Genomic DNA, 23,783 nt, shown 5'->3' with positions numbered 1-23,783 from the left:
CTCTACTCCGGTACTTGAAACGTTTGATGGAACGAATGTGTTCGGTTTCTCCCTTCCCTTGATCAAACCAACGACTTTTACGAGCTTAACCGTGGATATGGTCATACAAAATTTAAGGTTTTACAAGATTTAAAAACCAATTTACCTCATACTAGGTTCGGACCCGCACGTACATGCGGAATTATGTTTGTGTAAATTTTTCTAAAATTAAAAAAAATTCACGTAAAGCTCTACTCAGACATGTATGGATGATATATATATATATATATATATATATATATAAATTAAGATATAATTTAGATAAGTGATATAACGTGTATATTATTTTAAATTAATCTAAACATTTCCAACTGTTTGTTTAGGGGTGTCAAAACAAATTTGGGTTTAATTTGAGTTTCATTTATTTCAAGTATTTAGTCTAGTGTATAGATTTCTCGTACCCATTATTTAATGTCCCGATATTTAAAATCAATAGAGCGTTGCATTTGAAAGCTACAATTAAACTTAACCATCCAAATTTTATACTCTCGTCTCTTTACCTCTGTTTCTTGTCTAAATTTTTATGAGAAATAGTTTAAATAGTGTTCCCATTTCATACTGGTTCTTTCCTATTAGATCAGATTTTTTGTGTAAAAGAGACCATTTACAGGTTATAAAAAAAAACTAAAAAATTCAAATAATCATCCCAAAGTAGAGATTACACGTCTAGAAGTTGACCCTTACTCAAATATTGAGATTTTGAGAATTAGATATCACCACCAATTTTTTTCTATCTAACGATAACAACATTAAAAAGAAAAGAAAATAAAGTAATTTTTATTTCTATATATAATAAAATTAGATTTTGACAGATTTTAGTTTAATATTAAAATTAAATGATTTAAATTTTACGTGTTTTGTTAGATTTAATTTGTGGTATATGTGTAATTTAGAATTTAAGTAATCACATATTCCGATGTGTTAAAATAGATTAACAAAAGCGATAAATACAATTACGGTTTTATTATTTCCATATATACTAATCATAACTAATTAGTATAACTTTGTTAAAGAAAATTTTAAAATTTAAACTAAATGATGGTTTTTTTTATTTAATTGTATTAAATTGATTTGTCTTTACTCAAATATCTCAAAATATAAAACCTAATCAAACAAATTCACATATCTACAATTTTAAAGTTATAGCTTGATGATTATAATGTAAATAGATATAAACGATTTCCAAAAAAAATATTAGGTAGTTAATATTTTATATTTAGTTTTGTTTATTTTTAAAACCAAGACCCACATGTTTATAATTTTGGTACCAAGTCCAGAATTTTCATTACATTCTTGTTAATTTTTCGTAAGAAACGATCTCGTATAGTGCATTTCACCTAAAAATAAAATATCATATGTAAAATGTCTAAAATCCCTCAGTAATTATATAACAAAAAATTTCATACATCAAAAATTTATAAGCAAAAATAAAATAGGTTCGATTTTTTTATTTTATAAATCGTTTTCTAAAAAATGTGACTAATGAGTAATGAGACCTTGTGAGTTTAATCATACATGTATTTATAGGGAAAGATAGAGTTAATGAGAAAATTAGGTGTTTTACTTTTTAGAGCTACGATTGTGAATAGAAAGACATCTTGATCAAAGCACTTTCATATGGTTGAAAGCAAGGTAAACAATGAGTAGAAAAAAAATCTTGATGATAATTTTTTGGTTCACATTGATTTGATGTCGTAAGAACCGTTGAGAGAGACATGAGCTTTAAGGGATGTATATGATCAAAGCATGTGAAATACAAAACCAACTAATTTTGAGAGCTATCTTCAACAAAAGTAAGTTTTCTTTTTGATCATTTGAATGTTTGTTTAGACTTTAGAGAAATCACAATAGACACTAATTAAGTTACATAACCATACATGACAAATATACAAAAATATATAAACAATTATAATAAGTTTCATAAGAACAACATAAAAAAGTAGTTTGTTCCATAAAACTCTTTTTCATTAAGAGATCTATAAGATACAAAAGAAAAAAAACGATGAGGATGAATGATTTCCAAACTAAACACATAGAACAAACACTAATTAAAACTAATCACAATAAAAAAAATTCCTAAAAAATTGCATCATCGGAAGTTGTGATCAATTGGTAGCATCTTCTGCACATCAGCATCTATTTGTATTTTTGGAATAAGTTTGAACTTTGAAGGTTTAAGAGTGAGTACTAACTTAGAATCGATGCGTGTATTTATAAGATGTTTGAGTTGATTGTGGAATATGTTTAGAAAATCCGAATATGGCTAATCAGTTATCACAAAATCCGATTTCAAAGATTTTCAAATAAACTCTAAGCAACGATTGTGTGATTTTCTAGTTTTCTGACCTCTCAAATAAAATGCTAAGGAACTACTATGGATAGTTATTAAATGTAGAATAAGAATTTCCTATAAATGGATTTATTGCGTTATTGGTAATCTATTATATTAGTTGTGACCTTATGGTACTTAAGCTATTTAGGATACCGAATTGTTTACTTCCCTAAAATATTGATATTAATCTTTTCTATTTTTTTTATCCGTTATCCGAATTAGTGATGTATGTTATAAAAGGTTTCCTAAAATCAAGAATAGTATTAAAAATTTCTAATATAACGGTTTATATTTTTGTTTAACTTTAATAATTTATTTCTTCGTCTAACAGATTTCTTCTTTGAATAATCACCAAAAATCAGAATTAATTAATATATACTTTCTTTAATTGATTAAATTATGATTTTTATAGATTTTCTTAAATTGATTAAATTCATTTTTTATAAAGTAAATTGATTATCTAACAGTTTAAATTTAATAACCGGATTATTATGGAACTAATTTGAATGATTTCCTAAAATAAAATAAAGATGTTGTTTAATCTTTTTTTTTAATATGTAGGAAATTGGGTCTGTTTGGCAACATAGATATTTGATATGATTTTGTTTTTTTTTCTTTTATCTATAAGTGTGCTTCCCAATTATTAGTATAGATTATACTCAATTAAAAATGAGACACAACTCTATACACTATATTTTTTTGTTCTCTCTTCATCTTCTTCGTTTAAAAATAAAACCGAAGCAGTACAGAAGTTTCTCATATCTGTTTTATAAATGCGGCCTTATTAATTCACCAAGTCAAGCCAAGCTAAATCATACATGGTAGATAAAGGTCCAAAAACAATAAATTTTAACGCGTCTAATTTAATTTCTCCAAAAAGGAAGGAGCCAAAAGCAACCGATCAAGTGGAGACCAGTAACCATACACACTTCACTCGTTTCCTCACAAGAGAAAGATAAGATAATGGAGTTTTCTGCCACACGGCCTTATCCTAGTGGTCCGAATCGATAAGGGTGTCAACACCTTTCCTTAATCCTGTGGCAGTTAACCACGTTATCATGAATCCTGGACCCTTTGATCATTAGGGCTTTTTGCCTCTTATGGTTTTCACTATATAAACATGACCAAACCAATAGACAAAACAAACAAGTAAGAGAAAAGAGCTAAAGAAGAAGAGAAACAACAAGAGGACGTACCAATGGCTTCCTCTATGCTCTCCTCCGCTGCTGTGGTTACCACCCCAGCTCAAGCCACCATGGTCGCTCCATTCACCGGCTTGAAGTCATCCGCTGCTTTCCCCGTCACCCGCAAGGCCAACAACGACATTACTTCCATCGCAAGCAACGGCGGAAGAGTTAGCTGCATGAAGGTAAATGTCATTGATAATAACACTCGTTTGTCTCATGTAATTGAACAAAACTGAAAATAATTGGAATTGGGAATTATATAGGTGTGGCCACCAATTGGAAAGAAGAAGTTTGAGACTCTATCTTACCTTCCTGACCTTACCGATGTCGAATTGGGTAAGGAAGTTGACTACCTTCTCCGCAACAAGTGGATTCCTTGTGTTGAATTCGAGTTGGAGGTAAATTAACACATAACTCTTCCTTTTTCTCTAATTTTACTTACATTGCAAGAAACCAAAGTCAATAGCCGGATTTTCTAAACCAATATTGATTCACCATGTGAATCTTCCAATGTGAATTGTATTAAATGGTTTTCTCATGTGTATGTAGCACGGATTTGTGTACCGTGAGCACGGAAGCACACCCGGATACTACGATGGACGGTACTGGACAATGTGGAAGCTTCCATTGTTCGGATGCACTGACTCCGCTCAAGTGTTGAAGGAAGTGGAAGAGTGCAAGAAGGAGTACCCTAACGCCTTCATTAGGATCATCGGATTCGACAACAACCGTCAAGTACAATGCATCAGTTTCATCGCCTACAAGCCCCCAAGCTTCACCGGTGCTTAATTCCCTTTCTAAAACATTCATATAAATTATCTCTACTCATTTCATTTCCTATTGTCAGTGCTTTTTTTTGTTTTTTTTTTCTGTTTCTGAGACATTTTCTATATCGGATTGTCAAATGTCTGATTTATGAATAATGTAATTTATATATCCCTGCGTCTTGATTTTTATTCCGATGGTCGATTAGGTTTCCATTATAAGTTACGATATGAAAATAGACGAAAGAGAATTGAAGAAAAACAACTTATTGTTGGATAACGTTAGTAAGAAAACATTGTCACATAGAGTGTAAAATTTAGAAAGTATCATTTATCGTTAGATGTTAGAAAGTATCATACTCGGTTTATGTAGAGTTTCATACACTATTCATCATCATTTTCTTTTTCACAAGTTTCCTATGATACATACATTTACAATATTCTTGGTAGTTTATGACGACATATGGATTTATATTTTATGTGTCCAGTGTTTTTAATAAGAACAAAATTTAACTTTTTGTTGTAAACTAGAGGATTTAGGGAGCGAAATCTCTTAGTCTTATTGATGAACGTCGAGGTTACAAGTATATATATATATGAGTACAAAGGCTAAAGCCCATAAAGTAATCGAGTACATAAGATAGATCATGGGTCGAAAGCAATGGCCATGGGCCATGAAGTAATAGCCGATGGGCCGTACATGTGCGGACCGGTATATGGGCCGAATGGCCATGTCCTAACGGACTGTGAGCGAGCCGGTCTATAGAGTCCACAAGTGTTTTACAACACTCCCCCTTGGACGAGATGACCGTTCCATGTTGGATGGGATCGCTGCAATGTGCTTAGGGGATGCTGCCTCATTAAAACCTTACCAGGAAAACCCAATGGGACAAAACCTTGGTGAAGGAAAAAGAGTACAGCACACATTGCTCCCCCTGATCCAAACATCACTCCAAGTCCAGAAGTCTCCGCATTCCAATCTTGTGCGTGAGCTTCCTGAACGTCGATGTCGGCAATGCTTTGGTGAAGAGATCGGCTGAGTTGTCGCAGGACTGTACTTGCACCACTTGAACTTCTCCGGCCTTTTGTAGTTCATGTGTGAAGAAGAACTTCGGCAGTATGTGCTTCGTCCGATCTCCCTTGATGTATCCTTCCTTGAGCTGTGCAATGCAAGCCGTATTGTCCTCGTAGATGACGGTTGCTTCCTTGCTGTCTTCTAAGCCGCTATCCGTCCGAATATGCTGAGTCATAGACCGCAACCAAACACACTCACGGCTGGCTTCATGAATGGCTAGGATCTCCGCGTGATTTGACGATGTGTCCACAAGATTCTGCTTCATCGAACGCCAAGAGATCGCCGTACCGCCGTGCGTAAACACATAACCTGTTTGTGACTTACCGTTGTGTGGATCGGATAGATAACCTGCATCAGCAAAACCAACTAGACCGTCTTGGTTATGGTTAGTATAAAATAAACCAAAATCAATCGTCCCTCGCAGGTACCGTAGTACGTGTTTAATACCATTCCAGTGTCGTATAGTTGGACAAGAACTATATCTTGCTAGGAGGTTCACGGCAAAGCATATGTCCGGCCTAGTATGACTAGCCAGGAACATTAACGCTCCTATAGCACTGAGGTAAGGCACTTCAGGTCCAAGAATTTCTTCATTGGCCTTCTTAGGAGCAAATGGATCTTTATCCAAGTCTAAGCTTCTAACAACCATTGGGCTAGTCAATGGGTGAGCTTGCTCCATATTAAATCTCTTGAGTACTTTTTCTGTGTATGCCTTTTGATGCACAAAGATCCCATTATTTCTGTACTTAAGCTGCAATCCCAAACAGAATTTTGTTTTGCCTAGGTCTTTCATCTCAAATTCTTTCTTGAGGTATTCTACAGTTTGGGCGATTTCCCCAGAGGTACCGAGGATGTTTAAATCATCCACGTAGACTGCTATTATCACAAATCCTTTGTTTGCAAACTTCTTTATGAATATACATGGACTGATTGGGTCGTTCTTATAGCCTTTCTTGGCTAAATAATCACTTAGTCGGTTATACCACATTCGACCACTTTGTTTCAGTCCATAAAGCGATTTGTCTAGCCTTATGCAGTATTGGTCTCGAGTACCATTTTTACATTTATGTTCTATACCCTCTGGTAATCTCATATAAATCTCATTATCCAGTGGACCATATAAATAGGCGGTTACAACATCCATTAACCGTAAATCCAAATTTTCTTTTATGGCCAGACTTATTAGATATCTAAAAGTCGTTGCATCCATCACAGGGGAGTATGTCTCCTCATAATCTATGCCGGGTCTTTGAGAGAATCCTTGTGCTACAAGCCGTGCTTTGTATCTCACTATCTCATTTTTCTCATTTCTCTTTCTTACAAAGACCCATTTGTGTCCAACTGGTTTAATGGTAGGTGTCGTCCTTAAGATCGGACCAAACACACTTCTCTTCTTTAAAGAGTTTAACTCCACATCAATGGCTTCTTTCCATTTAAGCCAATCTTTACTTTGAGTGCACTCTAATATGGATGTGGGTTCTAGATCCTCATTTATCTCAAGTGCTACCTTGTTTATAAATATTTCATCAATGTCGACATTTTTCCGGTTCCATTTTATTCCAGACATTATGTAATTGATTGATACTTCATTGTTATCAATTCCTTCAGGTTCTTGAGGTTCAGCGTCCTGAACTTCACCTGGTACATTAATTATTTCCGCGGCCATGTCTGGTTTTTCTATAATTCCCTGAACCTCGGTCTGTTTTGCACCTTTAGACTTTCGAGGATTTTTATCTTTGGAACCTAACGGTCTACCTCGTTTCAAACGTGGTTTAGACTCTATAGCAACTTGTTTATTGTGTTCCTTCTGAACATCAATACGTACTGGTGCATTGCAAGCTGGTATGTACGATTTTGTTACTCTCTTTGGGTCAGCAAAGGAATCTGGCAATTGATTAGCTAGCTGTTGTAAATGTATAATCTTTTGAACCTCTGCATCACATGCTAGAGTTCGAGGATCTTGCCAATGTAAGGATGTTTGATTCCATTTTAATTCCTTGACCAATGTTCTTAGAGAGAATACATGGTGATATATGTGGACCTATACATCATTCATGCAGGCCTTTTTGTTACTTTATGGTGATGATTGACGCATCTAGTAGATGGTCACATGTATGTCTATTGACAACACGAAATACATCTTTTGCAAAATTCATTGCCCAAATAATCAGGTTAAAAGCTCATTTCTATGATTATGCCATAAAGAAGGTCAGACTTGATAACGCTGGTGAATTCACTTTACAAGCTTTTAATGAATATTGCATGTCAATAGGAATCGATGTTGAGCATCCGGTTCCTCATGTTCATACACAAAATGGCATGGCTGAATCTTTGATTAAACAGTTGCAACTCATTGGTAGACCATTAATACTTAGAACAAAGCTCCCAATTTCTATATGGGGTCATGCTATATTGCATGTTGCAGCATTGGTCTAGATTCGACCAAGTGCATATAATAAACATTCCCCTTTGCAATTAACGTCTGGCCAAGAACCAAACGTATTTCATCTCCGTATTTTTGGATGTACGGTTTATGTTCCTATAGCCCCACCACAAAAAACAAAAATTAGGTCACAACGGAGATTGGGTATATACGTCGGTTATGCGTCTCCGAGTATAATTCGGTATTTTGAACCGTAAATTGGTGATATGTTTACAGCACGGTTTGTCGATTGTCATTTTAATGAAGATGAATTTCCAGCGTTAGGGGGAGGTATTAAACAATAATGAAAAGATATCACATGGTATACACCATCTTTGATATACATTGATCCCCCTACAAATCAACGTTTTGATCCCCCTACAAATCAACGTTAGTTGGAAGTTCAGAAAATTGTACTTTTAAAAAACTTGGCAAATCAATTACCAAATGCATTCATAGATACAAAAAGGGTGACAAAGTCATATATCCCCGCTGCAAATGTACCATCAAGAGTTGAAATTCCTAGAGAGAACTTTGATGGAAGCAAAGCTAATGAACCTAAGGTTCAACTAAAGCATGGGAGGCCAACATGCTCTAAAGATAAAAATCCTCGAAAGAAAAAGAAAATTGGTGATGAAAAGGTTCAAGAAGAACTAAATAAATAGAAAAGTTCTCAGGATGATACTGAAAAATATGAGATTTCTATTAACTATGCTCAAGATGCAATGTTATGGGCTAGAGATGAAATTGATGATGATAATGGTATATTCACTCTTTTGTATATAAAGAGATCAATCATGAAAAAGATGATCCAGATCCAAGGTCCGTATCAGAGTGCCAACATAAGCGTGATTGGGAGAAATGGAAAAAAACTATGCAAATTGAGTTGCTCTCCCTCAATAAAAGAAATGTGTTTGGACCTATTGTCATTGCATCTAAAGATGTTAAACATATTGGTTGCAAGTGGGTATCTGTGCGAAAGAGAAATGAGAAAGATGAAATCACACGATATAAAGTCCGACTTGTTGCACAAGGTTTTTCTTAAAGGCCTGAAGTTGATTATGAAGAAACATATTCTCCGGTCATGGATGCAATTACATTTAGGTACTTAATGAGCTGAACGACTTCTAGGAATTTAGAAATGTACCTTATGGATGTAGTGACAACATATTTGTATGGATCGTTAGATAGTGATATATACATGAAAATCCCAGAAGGATTTAAAATTCCTGAGGCAAAAGACTCTAAGTCTAATGAAATTTGTGCAATCAAATTACAGCGATCACTTTACGGATTAAAACAATCTGGGCGAATGTGGTATAATCGCTTAAGCGAATACTTATTGAAGAAAGGGTATCTTAATAATGAAATATGTCCATGCGTCTTTATAAATAAATCTCCATCGGGATTTGGGATCACTGCTGTATATGTTGATGATTTAAATATAATTGGAACTCGAAAGAAGATTGATGATGTAAGAACTCATATGAAAGAAGAATTTGAATTGAAAGATCTTGGAAAGACTAAATTTTGTTTTGGCTCCAAATAGAACAGTTCCAAGATGGAATATTTGTGCATCAATCAAATTATACGAAAAATATTTTAAAGCGCTTTAATATGGACAAAGTGATTCCTTTAAGTAATCCAATGGTCAATAGATCTCTGAATGTTGAAAATGATCCATTCAGACCTTGTGACGATAGCGAGAAAATTCTTGGTCCCGAAGTATCTTATATGAGTGCTATCGGTGGACTCATGTACCTTGCAAATTGCACTCGATCAGATATTTCATTTGCTACTAATCTACTTGGAAGATATAACTCATCCCCTACCCCCATGCATTGGAATGAGATAAAACATATTCTTCGTTACCTTCAGGGAACGATTGATTTGGGATTATATTATCCTAGAAACTTCGTTTTTGGTCTAGTTGGTTTTGCAGATGCAGGATATTTATCGGATCCACATTAATCTCGATCCGAAACTGGATACGTTTTCACAATTGGAGGGACTGCAATCTCGTGGCGCTCATAGAAACAAACATTGGTTGCCACTTTCTCAAATTACGCAGAAGTAATTGCCCTTCATGAAGCATGCAAAGAATGTGTATGGCTTAGATCTATGACTAAACATATACAAGAAGAAAGTGGAATAGATATGAGAGTGGAACCAACAAGATTGTACGAAGATAACTCTGCATGTGTCGCCCAAATTAAATAAGGTTATATCAAGACCGACAAAACAAAACAGATTCCTCCAAGATTCTTCTCCTACACTCAAGAACTTGAGAGGAACAAGGAAGTTGATGTTCAGTACATCCGCTTAAGTGACAATGCAGCAGATCTATTCACAAAAGAGCTTCCGACTATCACATTCAAAAAGCATATTCATAGTATCGGAATGCGTCATCTACAAGATTTGTGAAAAAATATTACACATATCTTTTTGAGAGAGAGATTACGTTATTATACTCTTTTTTCCTTGTGATGGTTTTTATCCCAATGGGTTTTTCCGTGAAAATGTTTTTAATGAAGTAGTACGTAACTCGTCAATGGTGATGGATAATCAAGGGGGAGTATTGTGAAACACAAGTGTGATTATTCCATCACAAACACATGACATTACACTTGTCCATGTAGTGTTACATAATCTTTGAAGTGTTAACATTTTTTATTTACATCTTTCTACTTGTCATTATCAAAACTAATGAGTAGGTGAATCATGTTTTGTTTACTTCACTATAAATAGGAAGAAGTGTTAGTGCCTTGGTGGTGTATGTATGAGAGTAAGAGAAACAAACATAATAAACTTCATTATTCACATTCCTCTCTTCTCTTATATTCCTCCTTGTTTCTCTTGTCTTACACTATTATATAGTATATGTAGTAGTTACATAACAGTTTTAGAGATAAATATTATTCTAGTTAATATAGGGACAAAACTGTAAATGTCACATAAATTTTGTATATGATATACAAAATATATATTTTAAACAAATTTTCTCATACAGGTTTTTTCATAAGTTGGTAAATAAAATTTGTTTTTGTCAAAATTTTCCAAAATAAATTGAGGTTTCCTCATTTGATACCATTTTATTTCAATCCATTTTTATAAAGATTAAAAATCAAGTAGAAAAGGCTTTACAAATAAAGCATATTATAGTTCATAAGCAACCCAAATTGAAAATTTATTTGGCAATCAAAATAGTTTAATTGTTTGGCACTTAAACCAAATTAAATGTTCTGCCATAAAAAAATATTCAAATTTAATGGTTGACCATAGTTGTTCAAAACTTCTAATTTATTGTTTGTTTATCTACAGTATTTAAAACATTTTCTAACATAATTATGGAGTTGCGACAGAAGTAGAGTCCAAGGAATAACAAATAGAGATTAGAAAAGAGTATTATTATTTATTGTTAAATTTTAATTTTTGAGAATATAAGTGTTTAGTTGCCAAAAAAAAGAAAGAACTAATATAATATAAGTCCTGGGTTGTTAGCGACATAGAAATGCACAACTTACCGAAAAGATTGGAGAGAAAACAAAAAAATAACTACAAATTGATCTTACATGTGAGCACATATAGCAATGTGGAAGCAGTCGAATTAGCCTTCGTAAATCCTTTTCATATTTATCCAATTCCAGCTTCCAGAGCATACTTCTTGTCTTTATGTGTTCGCGGCTTGGTATGACTAGATCTGACAACTCAGGAAACTATTGGATTAATTACAAATTCTAGGAGTACAATTTACAATATAATCACTTACCAAATACAAAAATTCTTGTACAACAACAAAACAAAAGCACTAGAGAGTATGTTGATGGGTGCACCTTGGGAACCTCGACTCAACAAAGAATATACTAAGCTAGATCCTGCTGCCACGAGCCTCCATAGTCTAGTAAATTTAAGAAATCAACCAATGATTAATTGCATAATTCACATCGATAATGCCATTAAAAACTCGAGTTTGAACCATGACATCCAATAAGAACCTAAAGATTCAGACACTAATTCCAATCACTAACACGACTAAAGATGTCACTCACACCAATTCGATTGCAAAAAAATATTACGTTAGCATGGAGCTTGCTTTGAGGTATCAAAGTGCCTAGTGAAAAAAAAAAATGAAAAAAAAGGTCAAAATATGAGCACAAAATAGGTTTAAAATTTTAATAAATTTGAACCTTCAATAAAATGAAGAAATAAAATACGAAAAATAAGAGTTCTATTGCTAATGATGTTCAGTAAACTATTATTAAGCTTTATGACTTCCTAACTGAAAATCAATTAAAATAAGTGTAAGTTTTTGGAACTTTGATGAACTAAAACAGATTTTAGGTGGATATAATGGGTTTATTATGTGAAATTCGTTCTCAAGGAATTTAGTGAGCATGATAGATTAAAATAAATTCCCACTATCTAACTTACATATCTCTAAAACAAAATATTGACGATCATATCAATGTAGTCTAGTATATATACAATATTCCCTTTATTAATACTCTATTTATGCGTAATTTCTAACATTTTATTTTTTCACATATCTGGTGGAGAAAAGAATTTCAATAAGGGATTTTTCACAATGCTTTGATTGTTTTCAACATTGAGTAAAGTGGTTATTCGAAGGTTTTAATAGTAAACATGATAAAGACGTTATATATGCAATATACTCTATTTTTTATTCTCTTTAAAATGATGGGATGTCGAGAGTTCATCATATAGGATAATTTAAGGTCTCATTTATAATTGGTTAATTAACCTTCATGATGAACTATATTTATTCCTATAATGGTGTTATGAAAGAATTTAATTTTTGCTTTTTGGCGACATATGAAATATTTTATTAGTAGAATCAAATTGACTGTAAAACAAATACTGCATGTAGTTAATAAACTCAACTTATATATTAAAAATTTATTCAACGCCAAATTAAACAACAAGAAGAATACCCAAAAAATATTATTATTGTTTTTGATAAGAGCGAGTTTTAATTAACCTCTCCTAAGGGAAATTGAACCGTGGTTTGTTCTTCTCTTTTAGGACTACTAGTTCAAACCCTTCTTGATCTAAAAAACTATCATAAGAACTGTATATAGAGCATAGACCAAACTGAAGTCTCTAAAGATACATTGTGATTTCGGTTGATATAAATTAAGTTTTCAATATCTTAGCTTAGCTTTTTAGATCTTCAAAACTCCTATCAACTATTATCTATGTATAATTTCACCAACACATAATCTTTATAATTTAATTAAACCAACTCTCACCGCTCATCACGGCGTCATAACGCCGCCACCATCCCCACCCAAACGCAAACGCAAACCATGTCCACTCCTCCTCATATGTTAACATCTTCGGCCAATCCTCAACCAACTTTGAATTAGTCATTTCCATCTCTTCCTCCATAATCTCCGTCGCACCTTTGTCTTTCTCCTCCTTTTCCTTTTCTACAACACTAACTATAACTTTATTTTGATATTTTTGTGTCTCTTCCTTCTTTCTCATCGACTTCATAATCACCAACGATTTCTTGTGTTTGGGCAGCAGAGATTTCATGCTCTCTTTATTAACACTCATTCGAGCTTTCGCGGTCATCCTCGCATGTTTTGATTGATCCCTTCGAGTTTCCTCTCCCTTTCTTGATCTATTCCTCTCTTTACCTTCATACACCGAACTTACACGAGCTCTCTTCATAGAATCCACGTGCGTTCACACATTTTTTACATAAACGGTGGGTGTTTTATAACTCGAAAAAATAGGATAAGACTTAATATCTCCCATATATAAAACGTGTATTAAAAATGTGTCAACATAGATAGACTTGTTACACACGTATGAGTTTCCGACGGCTTTGATATATTTCTTTTCTCTGTCAAAAGAGTTCCAGAAACTGTAATCGTAAGAGCAAAGAATCGAACACAATTTTTCAAAAGAACAAGATTCGATTTACACAAAAGTAGGGAAAGATAAAAGAAAAGCTAAAGATGAAAAGGTGATTAACGTGTGAAGTATATATATGGGTTATATAAAAGAAAAATAAAATTTCGTCAAGAGTAAATCCAGCATTACGTAATGGTGCTCGAGCGTTTCTATTGTGTATTTGTATTATATGTGCTTTTCTTTTAGGGTACGTGGACATCCATGCATTAATGCATTTACCAACGTAACACTTTTTCGATCGATTGACGTGGACTCTCTTATTTCATGGCTTTTCCTTTCTTTTTTATACTAGGGACGAGAATCCGCGCACGCGCGGAGTTGTATACTAATCAGATCTGGCTTAAATTTTATGTAGACGGGATGGTATATCATTGATTAAAAAAGACATACATATATACTGTTTTATGAAATTATTTAAATTAACATGTTTTTTTTTTTTGGACTTACTGTTTTTGCACCTTTAGCACATGTGCTTAATTGACACTAACGCTAATGTATATTTCTAAGTCTATTTTGTTTTGTTTTTCCTTTCATTTTCTTCATATGGTGTTGGTCATCTTTTGAGTTCTCTAGATCTGCACTATCTTTTGGAATTTGCATGAAAGGTGTAATTTGTAACTGTAAATATATACAAGAGTAGACCTACCTCTTTGTTTTGTTTTTCCTTGTTACTATTTCATGATATGAGAGAAGATAGTGCAGGTTCCTTCTCAAGGTTGGTATTGTAGAGCTTCCACCGTTTAGAGTGTAAGGGATGTGTATGATGATGTGGTTTGGATCGGTATTTGGCCTTCGGATGGTGACGATGATTTTATTGAATCTTTACATAGTAGAGCTGATAGTTTCATATGAGGTGATAGTTTTTGGTTGTCTTTTTTTTTTGTTGTTGGCTTGTTATTTTTGTTTTTTGTTGCTCTTTGTATTACAATTTCTGTTTATTTATATTTGGTCATAGTCGTTTGGAGTCCTTCATTTTTGTTGGTTACATTTGGTTTTTGGACTTCTTTATTCCTTGCTGTTATTTTCTCTATTTATTATTAATATATTCAATGAGTGTAATTTAATAGTACTTACTCCTTAGATACTGAATGTTAGATCATATACTGATGAAACCCATCCGAGAAAACAAAAGTTTTTAGGAGAAGATAAGTTATGTTATGTTGATTGTGTTTATGTTTTAGGAGCTTGTGTTTTATGTTTTATTTTCGTCCTAAGGATGCAATGAAGGGAAAAAAAACTTTATGAACTCGAAGCATGTATGTTAAAATTTGGAATTTATATATTAAAGAAACTCGAAGCATGTATGATTAAACATCACTAATATTCATTTGTTTATTTTATTAAAATTGTGAAATTTATTTGGAAAATAAACGTGTATGAATAACAAACAAAACAGAGTATAAGTTAAAAACAGAGGCCACAAACACAATTCTAGCTTCAAAGTGATGATCACCATATTTTTCTTCTCCACGTAGCGGTAGTCGTTTGACAGTATGATTCTGGTGGAGTAGCAGTAGGCGTTGAAGCAAATAAACCATTTCTTCAAATGTAATCTACCCGATGTATTGGCAATTCAGCCATTGTCGTCGTAGTAAGAAAACGAATGATCTTGCACAGCCTTGTGCATCGACCAACTTCAAATACTCCAACATTGAAGATTACAGAATTGAAAGGCATAGGCTGATGGGATGAAAGCACGGATTACTGAGCACTGAAGAGAGAAAAGGATCATTTAGCTACTAAGAACATAAAACACATGTAAGAAGATTACAAATACATGAAAACAGGTTATCATTGAGAAAAAGACGGTTTGTCCCCATAAATTCATTATCCTTATTGATTATGGGTTGTTGATCTTGATGCCATGTTGCTGAGCTGTCGTTCTACAGATCAAATAAAAGAAAAAAACAAACCAACTGGTACGGGTTAGAAAACGGAGACAGACACAAAAGCATGATTCAAACCAAACCACAACCAAAGTCGGACCTAAACATAAATCAAACTGAACTGATTTTCATATAACCAAGAAGTTCAAAACAAATATATAAACTGAAAACGAAGAATATGAACATAAATCAAACCAACAAAATTAAAATAACTGGTCAAGTTTTGGAAAAAATAGAGGGACACAAACAACATGATTCAAACAAAACCAGAACCACTATCAGACCAAAACAGAAACCAAACTGAAATGATCTTACTATAACCAAAAAGTTCCAAACAAATAAACTGAAAACGAAGAAAATGAACATAAATCCAACCAACAAAATTAAAATCTAAGACGAATATGATGGTTTACCTACTGAAGTGATGATCCGAGACGATTACTATCCCAAAAACGAAGTAGACGACCAACAACTTGTTGGGAGGAACGACCAAGAAGTAATCCATAATATAAAGTTTCAGCTTTTTTGAGTCATGGTGAAAGGATGAATTCGTGTTTGTAGGTGGTTTGATAGGATTTATAGTAGTCCTATAGAAAGGCTAATCGACATAAGGTGGAGTGATAATGATTTATTCCAATTTCAGTTTCAATAGTGGGCAATTAAGAATAGAAATGAATACTTGAATTTAAGAATCTTACTTGTGTATAACGCTTGATGACTGTTGATGATTCAAGTTCCGAATTCAGACAACGACTGATAAACAAAAACAAACGGGAGGTGAGTGGAAGGGATAACCTTTTTTCTCTTTTTTACATGGGCTTATTTCAATTGGACTTAAAAATTATATTTGGGCTTATATTAAATCAGATACATGATTATAGAAATAACCAAACCATACATCATTGTTGTCAATGACGGGTCGAGAGTTTGGACAATGTCTTGTAGGATTTCTTTTCCACACAACTTGGCGAGGGTCGGAACCAACCGATGCACTCATTATTTTGGTTACCATGCGGTTGCTATCGAGTAGCCATGATCGTCTACATACATCACTAATGAACAGCCATTTGTCAAGACAGTAGTTCCAAACATTATAGACAACGCAGAATGATCAGAGAGATGATATCAACACAATGCCATTACCAAATGTATGTTAAAGAAGACATGGTCACAAAAAAACCAAAACTAAATCCTGAAAGATAAGACATTATGTCTACCAGAATGCATACACTAAAAATGTGCTAAAGACAATGTGTCTATCAAATTAGCATTACCATCTTTACATTGTAAAAATCAATTTGTGCATCCAAATGTACAGTTTGATAACAAAAGTACACAAAGGCGTAAAAGGGAACAAAAAAAAGTCAATACACAAAGAGTGTTCTTAACCATGCTCATGAGAATTAGATCAAGGAAATGACAAATCAAGATATCTCTGAATAAGAATTCAATCTCATAAACTAAATTCATCTAGATGCAAAAACATTGTTCCTCAATTTAGTAATTGATAATGAGTATTACGTACCCACATATTAGTGAAACGATTGCATGTTATCCAAATTCCCATCATGTGCTTCCGAAATAGTATACCAAATCCGACAAGCTTCCAGGAACCAGCCGAGGTAATAAAAACATTCTGCAATTAAATTAAAAATCCAAAGATAAAGCACAAATCCGGCAAGCTTCCAGGAACCAGCCGAGGCAATAAAAACATCCTGTAATGAAATTAAAAATCCAAAGATAAAGCACAACAGTTTCAAAGAACAATTAGAAAGTGTAGAGTATTAATATTGAAAAAGCAACCTCAGGAGATACAGCGGATCCAGAGCGTGGTTCAAATTAAAACCGTTTGGTGCTGAACTTCGAAAAAAATTAAAACTTTTGTTTTCTACTACAAAATTGCAATCACGAGGAATCATAGTTAGGGTTTGAGACTCAACGAAAAAGAACATTACCAAGCCAAAATCCAGACCGAAATATAAAGGTATAAGGACTTACCCAGCCATGGGACCTTGACGAAGAAAAATTCCAGAGAAGCCGAATCGTGAATCAGACGGTTCCCGAAGAGATGATGTGGTAGACGACTACAACATTTTTCTCCAGCTATTTCTATTCAAATGGACTTATGTTGATTTTTAAAACTTATATTTGGGATTCTATCAATGGAACTTTAAAAAAATATATTATTTGGGTTTGTATAAAGTCCAACGAATTTGTTAATTTTTGCTGATATGGATGCTCTGAGATGAGAGAAAACTCTGCTATTATATATATGATTTTCTCTAATAAACCAACAGAAAAATATCACAAGAGTAAACAAAAGACGAAAAAGGGTACAAGCAAACACATTGCTGCTCTTGCTTGCTGAAATTGATCTATCATTTCATAATAATGTGTTTTAAGCCTCAAACAGTGCTTGTCAAGTCGTTCATAATCCAGCTCTACTATTGTGACGTACTTAGGAAGTATTACATCCCTTGATTTTGGGCTAAGACACAACACTAAACACTATGTCTATATATGCCAAAGAACCAATATTAAAAATCGGTTTCAGGCTTAATTAAATCACTCAACAGTTGGTAGCCTGAACAATATCATACGGTAAACTTTTGTCATTTGTAATAAAGACATCATTGTCAATGAATAACTCGAAGCAAATTGCTGGCGAACTAAAAAAGTATACAAGGGATCAAATAACAAATGACTGAAAACATTCGAAAAGAAAATAGCTATGGTTATCAATTTGTTTGGTTTGAATTAGTTTTTAAGCCAATTAAACAAAGTCGAACCGAGGTTATATTCCTAGGGGACTTTGGCAAAACTATAAGCAAGTTTGTTCTCGAGAGACTTCATTGTGCTGTACACTTCTTATACAAGTAACCGCTCAATTACTTGTTGTAGTGTCCATCATATCCACAATAACTTCAGACATTTCAGGGACTCTGAGCTGTAAAGGATAATTCTCTCCCTTATAGAAGGTCATTATCTCCATTAAACATGGAAAATAGTCCACGAAATGTTTTATCATGTGCATCTCTTTTGATGTTCCTTGGAACCCTTTAATCTCTAAAAATGGGACTAACTAAACAAGACCGTCCTGGTATTCCTTCTTTTATTCCTCGAGACAATTTGAATAAGGATATTACGACTGACCTCGAGAGTATTCGCAGACAAGTTCAGACACCGAACATTTCGCATGCCTTTCATAAGGTTCCCCACATTTACTAATCGGAGAACAACATATCATCCTCCACCAAATCGTTATTTGCCGCTCTAGCTAGCTCGCTCGATTTGATCTTCAGTTACCAAAAGGCTGATCCTAGCCTCAAATAACTTCTCCATTTTAACTAAAGGGTATTCTTTAGCAGCAAACTCAGAGTAACAGAAGTAAACATGGCTAGGTAATTCAAACGACTAGAAGAGTTTGTTTTCCACCTTAGTAAGCTTAAGTTAACGTTTGCTACTTCTAGGAAGCATGGCAACAAAGAGCTAAGAGCAAATTGCTAGGGAATGAAAATAAAATAAGACAAGCCTCAATAGTAAACGACTCCAAACATCTGAAAAGAGGAAGAAGAAAACAACAGGTTTTGAAATTGGTTTGGGTTGCGTCTGTTTGGTTTGAAAATGTTCTCAAACCAATTAAAATAAAATCAAACCAAAGGTTGCCAAATTCCAAGGGGGATTTGGCAAAACTATGAGCAACTTTTGTTCTTCAAAGACTTCATTGTGCCGTCCACTCCTTCTACAGGTCCCCATTTACCAGGAACTGCACATTGCAATTCTTGTTGTAGAGTTTCATATCCTCCACGATAGCTTCCAGGTCTCTGCCCTTTATATCAACATTCATATAGATCTTGATCTCCATCAAAAACAGAAAATAGTTCAAGAGATGCTTCACCATGTGCATCTCTTTCTCTGTTCCTTGAAACCCTTTAATCTCTAAAACCTTTACTGGACAAGATGTGAGTGAACGACCCTTTTCCTTACGAGAAACGCAGTCACAAGCATCCCCGCAATTATCTGCGACATGGTGAAAGAGACCCTGAAAACATAAACCAGACTATCAGAGATTCTATTCAAAGTTTAAACTCTATCTTTGTACATGTCTGGCAAATGAGTTGTTTTTTATACCTCAAGGACTAGAGTTTCTAAATGTGGACAGTTCCTTATAAGAACTGGCATTGCTTGCCATGTATGATTTTCGTCACTCTTAATAGTTAACGATTTCAGGTTGTTGAACAGTGGCATCGAATCACAGCAGAAGGAAAGCACCTAAACACAAGACAACCCACAATTAGACATTTCACCATTACATGTTTCAAGACAAGACCTTCACTACCTCGTTAAAAATGGTGACGAACAAAACAGAACAGAAAAAAGAAGATAACTGATCTCAAGAGTCACAGGAGATAATTCCAGATACTGAACATTTCGTATGCCATTCATAAGCTTCCCCACATTTTCAAATCGGAGAACAACATTGTCATCACCTTCATCTAACAAATAATCATTCGGCGCTCTTGCTCGCTTGATTTGATCTTCAGTTACCAAAAGGGAGATTCTAGCCTCAACTAAGTTTTCCATGTTAACTACAGGGTAGTCTTTAGCAACATAATCAGAGTAACAGAAGTAAACAAGACTAGGTGTATCAAACGAAATAGTCCCTGTATAATGGTTAGAATTTACTGTTAGTTTCTTGAGGTTTGCATTTGACACGATGACATCCGTAACGCTCCACAACCAGAACACATCATCCATGACCAATTCCTCAAGCGCAGGCAAAGCTCTAAGAAAAAACTCATCGACATAAAACCCAACTGACTTAACCACGAGAGTTTTAAGCATTGGTAATAAGACTATCCCTCCAACCAACCAACCAACAGGAGCTGAACTGATCGTATCCGGTTGAACACCAATACAAAGACTATCCAACTTCAGCTTAACTAGATTCCTACTCTCGAAACATTTTGAAGACAACAGAACGTATTCATCCATACACAAATAGATTAACAGATCAAGTTCACAAACACCGCGCGCCAACACGTTGCTTATCCAATCATCGACTCGGTGTGAATCAGAATCAAGCATACTTAGACACTTGAGGGAGGCTTTCTTAATGGGAGAATTACGTTGCAATGCCAATACTCTATCAACAAAATCCATGAAACTCTGTTGGATTTCGTAACTTTTATGCTTACCCTCTTGGGGATTGAGAAAGACAGAGTTATCAATGTGAAGATTAGGGACGAACGCAATAAGATTGCGCCATCTCTTGGAGAGAACAGATGTCAAAGCAGCCTCCTTTGTGGTAAGGAAAGACAAGGTATGACAAAGAATCTCGTCTGGTAGATTGCTAAAAGGATCCATTTTTTCTCTGCACGAAACCAAACAGAGAGAAACCCTAAGTTAACAAGCAAATAGAAAGCAAAATAGACTTTGATACCTACCTTGCAAAAACTGTTGCAGAAGCTTAATCCAAGACCCAAATTTTAGGGTTTTTAGTGAGAAGAGAGAGACCCAAAACTTTCAGCCTTTCAGTTTCGGCAATGCAATTGCAGAGAAGGAAAAGGACATCTAGGGTTTCAAATTGAAGTAGTCTTGGTTCGGTTTTATCCTACTTTTTTAAATTACCGGTTTTTTTTTTTGTAAACCGAGATTGCTTTGAATTTTGGGCTACGAAAATAGAGGGATCAAGCGGGCCTAATGTCGGCCGAATACCCAAATACTTTGCTTACCACCGCTGTTGTGGCTCTTGTGCCTGTTGTCTTTTGTACTATTTTTTTTTTTAGACATGGATTTCAGTATCTAGATCACTTGATATCTTTGGAGACTCTTGTCTACGTTAAATCCTAAAACAAACGAAAAAGAGTTCAATTGATATTTTTACCGATGGGAACATATATTCTAACCGATGTTGGTTAAAACTCTCGTTCTTGAGTCTTGACTCAGAGTTTAGTGTGATTATAAGTTTGATTTTCGTCTTCATGTTTGTGTGATGTTGGTTAAAACTCTTTGTTGATGTACACTTGAAAGATTGGCTTGTGAATGTAGTCCAAATTCCAGTATGATGGCATTAAATCCACCACTGCCCTTGCCTGGCCGCAGAGTTGTCACTCTCACACAAACGTACGGGTAAGTAAGGGCAACAAAGAACAACTCAAACAAATTAAGGGCAAAATAAATGACGTTTGCCGATCGCCTTGGTTTGAAACAGTTTTCAAGCCAATGAAACAAAAAATAAACCAAAATCAAATTCCATGGGAACTTTGGCAGAAATATAAGCAACTTAGGCTTCATTATGGAGTCCACTTCATATACAAGTTACCACTCACAAGGAGCTGGACATTGCAACCCGATGCCATATTATTATAGTGTTCCATCATCATCTCCGCAATACCTTCAGACACTTCAGGGACTCTGAACTGTATAGGACCATTCTCTTCCATACAGATCTTTATCTCCTTCAAACACGGAAAATAGTCCAAGAAATGTTTGATCATGTGGATCTCTTTGGTTGTTCCATGAAACCCTTTAATCCCTAAAACTTTTATTGGACAAGATGTGAGTGAACGACCCTTTTCCTCTCGAGAAACGCAGTCACAAGCATCCCCGCATTTATATATATATATATATATATATATATATATATATATATATATATCCCTGAAAACATTAAGGAGACAATACAGGAGTCAAAGTATGAACTCTATCTTGTACATGTGTTTGGCAAATGAGTTGTTTATATATATATATATATATATACTTCAAGGACTAGAGTTTCTAAATGCGGACAGTTCCTTAGAAGAGCTGGCATTGCTTGCCATCCTCGATTATCGTTGCTCGTAATAGTTAATAATTTGAGGTTGTTTAACACTGGCAATGATCCACAGCATACAGAAAGCACCTGATAACAAGACAAGCCATGCTCCATGAATTCAGACGAAGTGTTGGTCTTCTTTTTTTTCTGAAAGAAAAATATCACAATATATTAAAGAAGAAGAAGACTGACCTCAAGAGTATCACGAGACAGAACTAGACACCGAACATTTCGAATGCCATTCATAAGGTTCCCCAAATTTGAAAATCGGGTGATAACATCTTGCTCGCCAAATATGTTGTCCGAGTACCCAAAAGCTTATTCGAGCCTCAAACAAGTTTTCCATTTTAGCTACGGAATAATCTTCTGCGGCAAAACTAGAGTAACAGAAGTACACAAGGCTAGGTGTATCAGATGAATAAGTAACTGAACTACCGCAGTACTTTATTGTTAAATTCTTGAGGCTAGCGCTTGATAGAGTCACATTAACATCCAAATCATCCAAATCTTTCCAGTCTATATCATCTAGGACTAATTCCTCAAGCCCAGGCAAAGCATGAAGAAGAATATCAAACTTATCAACAGATACCGAAACTAAGTCAAGAACGAGAGTTTTGAGCGTTGGTAAGCAAATGCTCCCATCCACCAAACAAATATCAAATCCATAACTTAATGTTAGCTTAACTAGTTTCTTGTTCTGGAAAACTTTTGGAAACATAGGATAACAATCTGCTGATTCTATATCATCAAAGATCGACAGAACAATCTCCGAAACACCACGGACCATCACATTCTGTATCCAACGATTCACATGATCTACATCAATAACGCCCATACCCTCGAGGTAGAATTTCTTAATGGGAGAATTACCCTGCAATGCCAATACTCTATCCACAAATTCCATGAAGCTCAGTCGAAAATCACAGTCATCAATGTGAAGATTAGGCACAAATGCAAACAGATTTCGCCATCTCTTGGAGAGAACAGATGTCAAAGCAGCCTCCTTTATGGTAAGGAATGACAATATATGACAAAGAATATCTTCTGGTAGGTCGTTTAAGAGATCCATTTTCTCTGCACCAAACAGTTCGCACTACAAAACAGATCTTTCAATTCATGAAAAATCCAAAAGAAACACGTGAAACTGATCAATAACATGAACATGAACTTTCATAAAGGAAACTTAAAGCTCACAACGCAAACAAGAATTTTATGGACTAAGGAACCCTAAAAAAAAAAGGAAAAGGAGTAAACCACGAAACCTACCTTGTTTCAAAAGCTTAATCCAAGCCCTAATTTTTTTTGTTTTTTGGGGGGG

The 23,783-nt window shown here is 34.5% G+C and overlaps 3 protein-coding genes, 1 long non-coding RNA gene and 1 pseudogene across 9 annotated transcripts; 1 reads left to right on the top strand and 4 right to left on the bottom strand.

Moving 5' to 3' along the window:
• Window positions 3,513-4,494, top strand: LOC104724199 (ribulose bisphosphate carboxylase small chain F1, chloroplastic). Its single transcript, XM_010442646.2, has 3 exons — window positions 3,513-3,740; window positions 3,822-3,956; window positions 4,108-4,494. The coding sequence occupies exons 1-3, from the start codon at window positions 3,570-3,572 to the stop codon at window positions 4,345-4,347; spliced, it is 546 nt and encodes a 181-aa protein (XP_010440948.1). The 5' UTR covers window positions 3,513-3,569; the 3' UTR covers window positions 4,348-4,494.
• On the bottom strand, window positions 13,023-13,531 carry LOC104724194 (the record flags this gene model as incomplete). The annotated part of the gene is made up of 1 exon (XM_010442642.2): window positions 13,023-13,531. A coding segment is annotated over one exon (462 nt), but the record flags the coding sequence as incomplete, so codon positions are not given.
• Window positions 15,098-17,918, bottom strand: LOC104724193. Of its 6 annotated transcripts, none has more exons than XR_757573.2 (7): window positions 17,647-17,918; window positions 17,452-17,539; window positions 17,174-17,363; window positions 16,537-16,700; window positions 16,347-16,401; window positions 16,062-16,246; window positions 15,098-15,645 (listed from the first exon to the last, which is right to left on the bottom strand). It is a non-coding gene; the product is annotated as an uncharacterized LOC104724193 (long non-coding RNA). The 6 variants fall into 6 exon arrangements; XR_757572.2 differs by having other exon boundaries at window positions 16,547-16,700; XR_757568.2 differs by having other exon boundaries at window positions 16,062-16,235; window positions 17,647-17,914.
• LOC104724191 (F-box/LRR-repeat protein At5g38396-like) lies at window positions 19,139-21,022 on the bottom strand. Its single transcript, XM_019233230.1, has 3 exons — window positions 20,020-21,022; window positions 19,780-19,920; window positions 19,139-19,690 (listed from the first exon to the last, which is right to left on the bottom strand). Exons 1-3 carry the CDS (start codon window positions 21,013-21,015, stop codon window positions 19,391-19,393), a joined length of 1,437 nt encoding a protein of 478 aa, XP_019088775.1. The 5' UTR covers window positions 21,016-21,022; the 3' UTR covers window positions 19,139-19,390.
• On the bottom strand, window positions 21,945-23,534 carry LOC104728308 (annotated as a pseudogene).

The sequence above is a fragment of the Camelina sativa genome, chromosome 11 (genome assembly GCF_000633955.1).
Source record: "Camelina sativa cultivar DH55 chromosome 11, Cs, whole genome shotgun sequence".
In the NCBI taxonomy this organism is placed as follows: Eukaryota; Viridiplantae; Streptophyta; class Magnoliopsida; order Brassicales; family Brassicaceae; genus Camelina; species Camelina sativa.
Note: the sequence above shows the minus strand (reverse complement) of the source record. Positions and strands in the feature narration are given on the sequence as shown.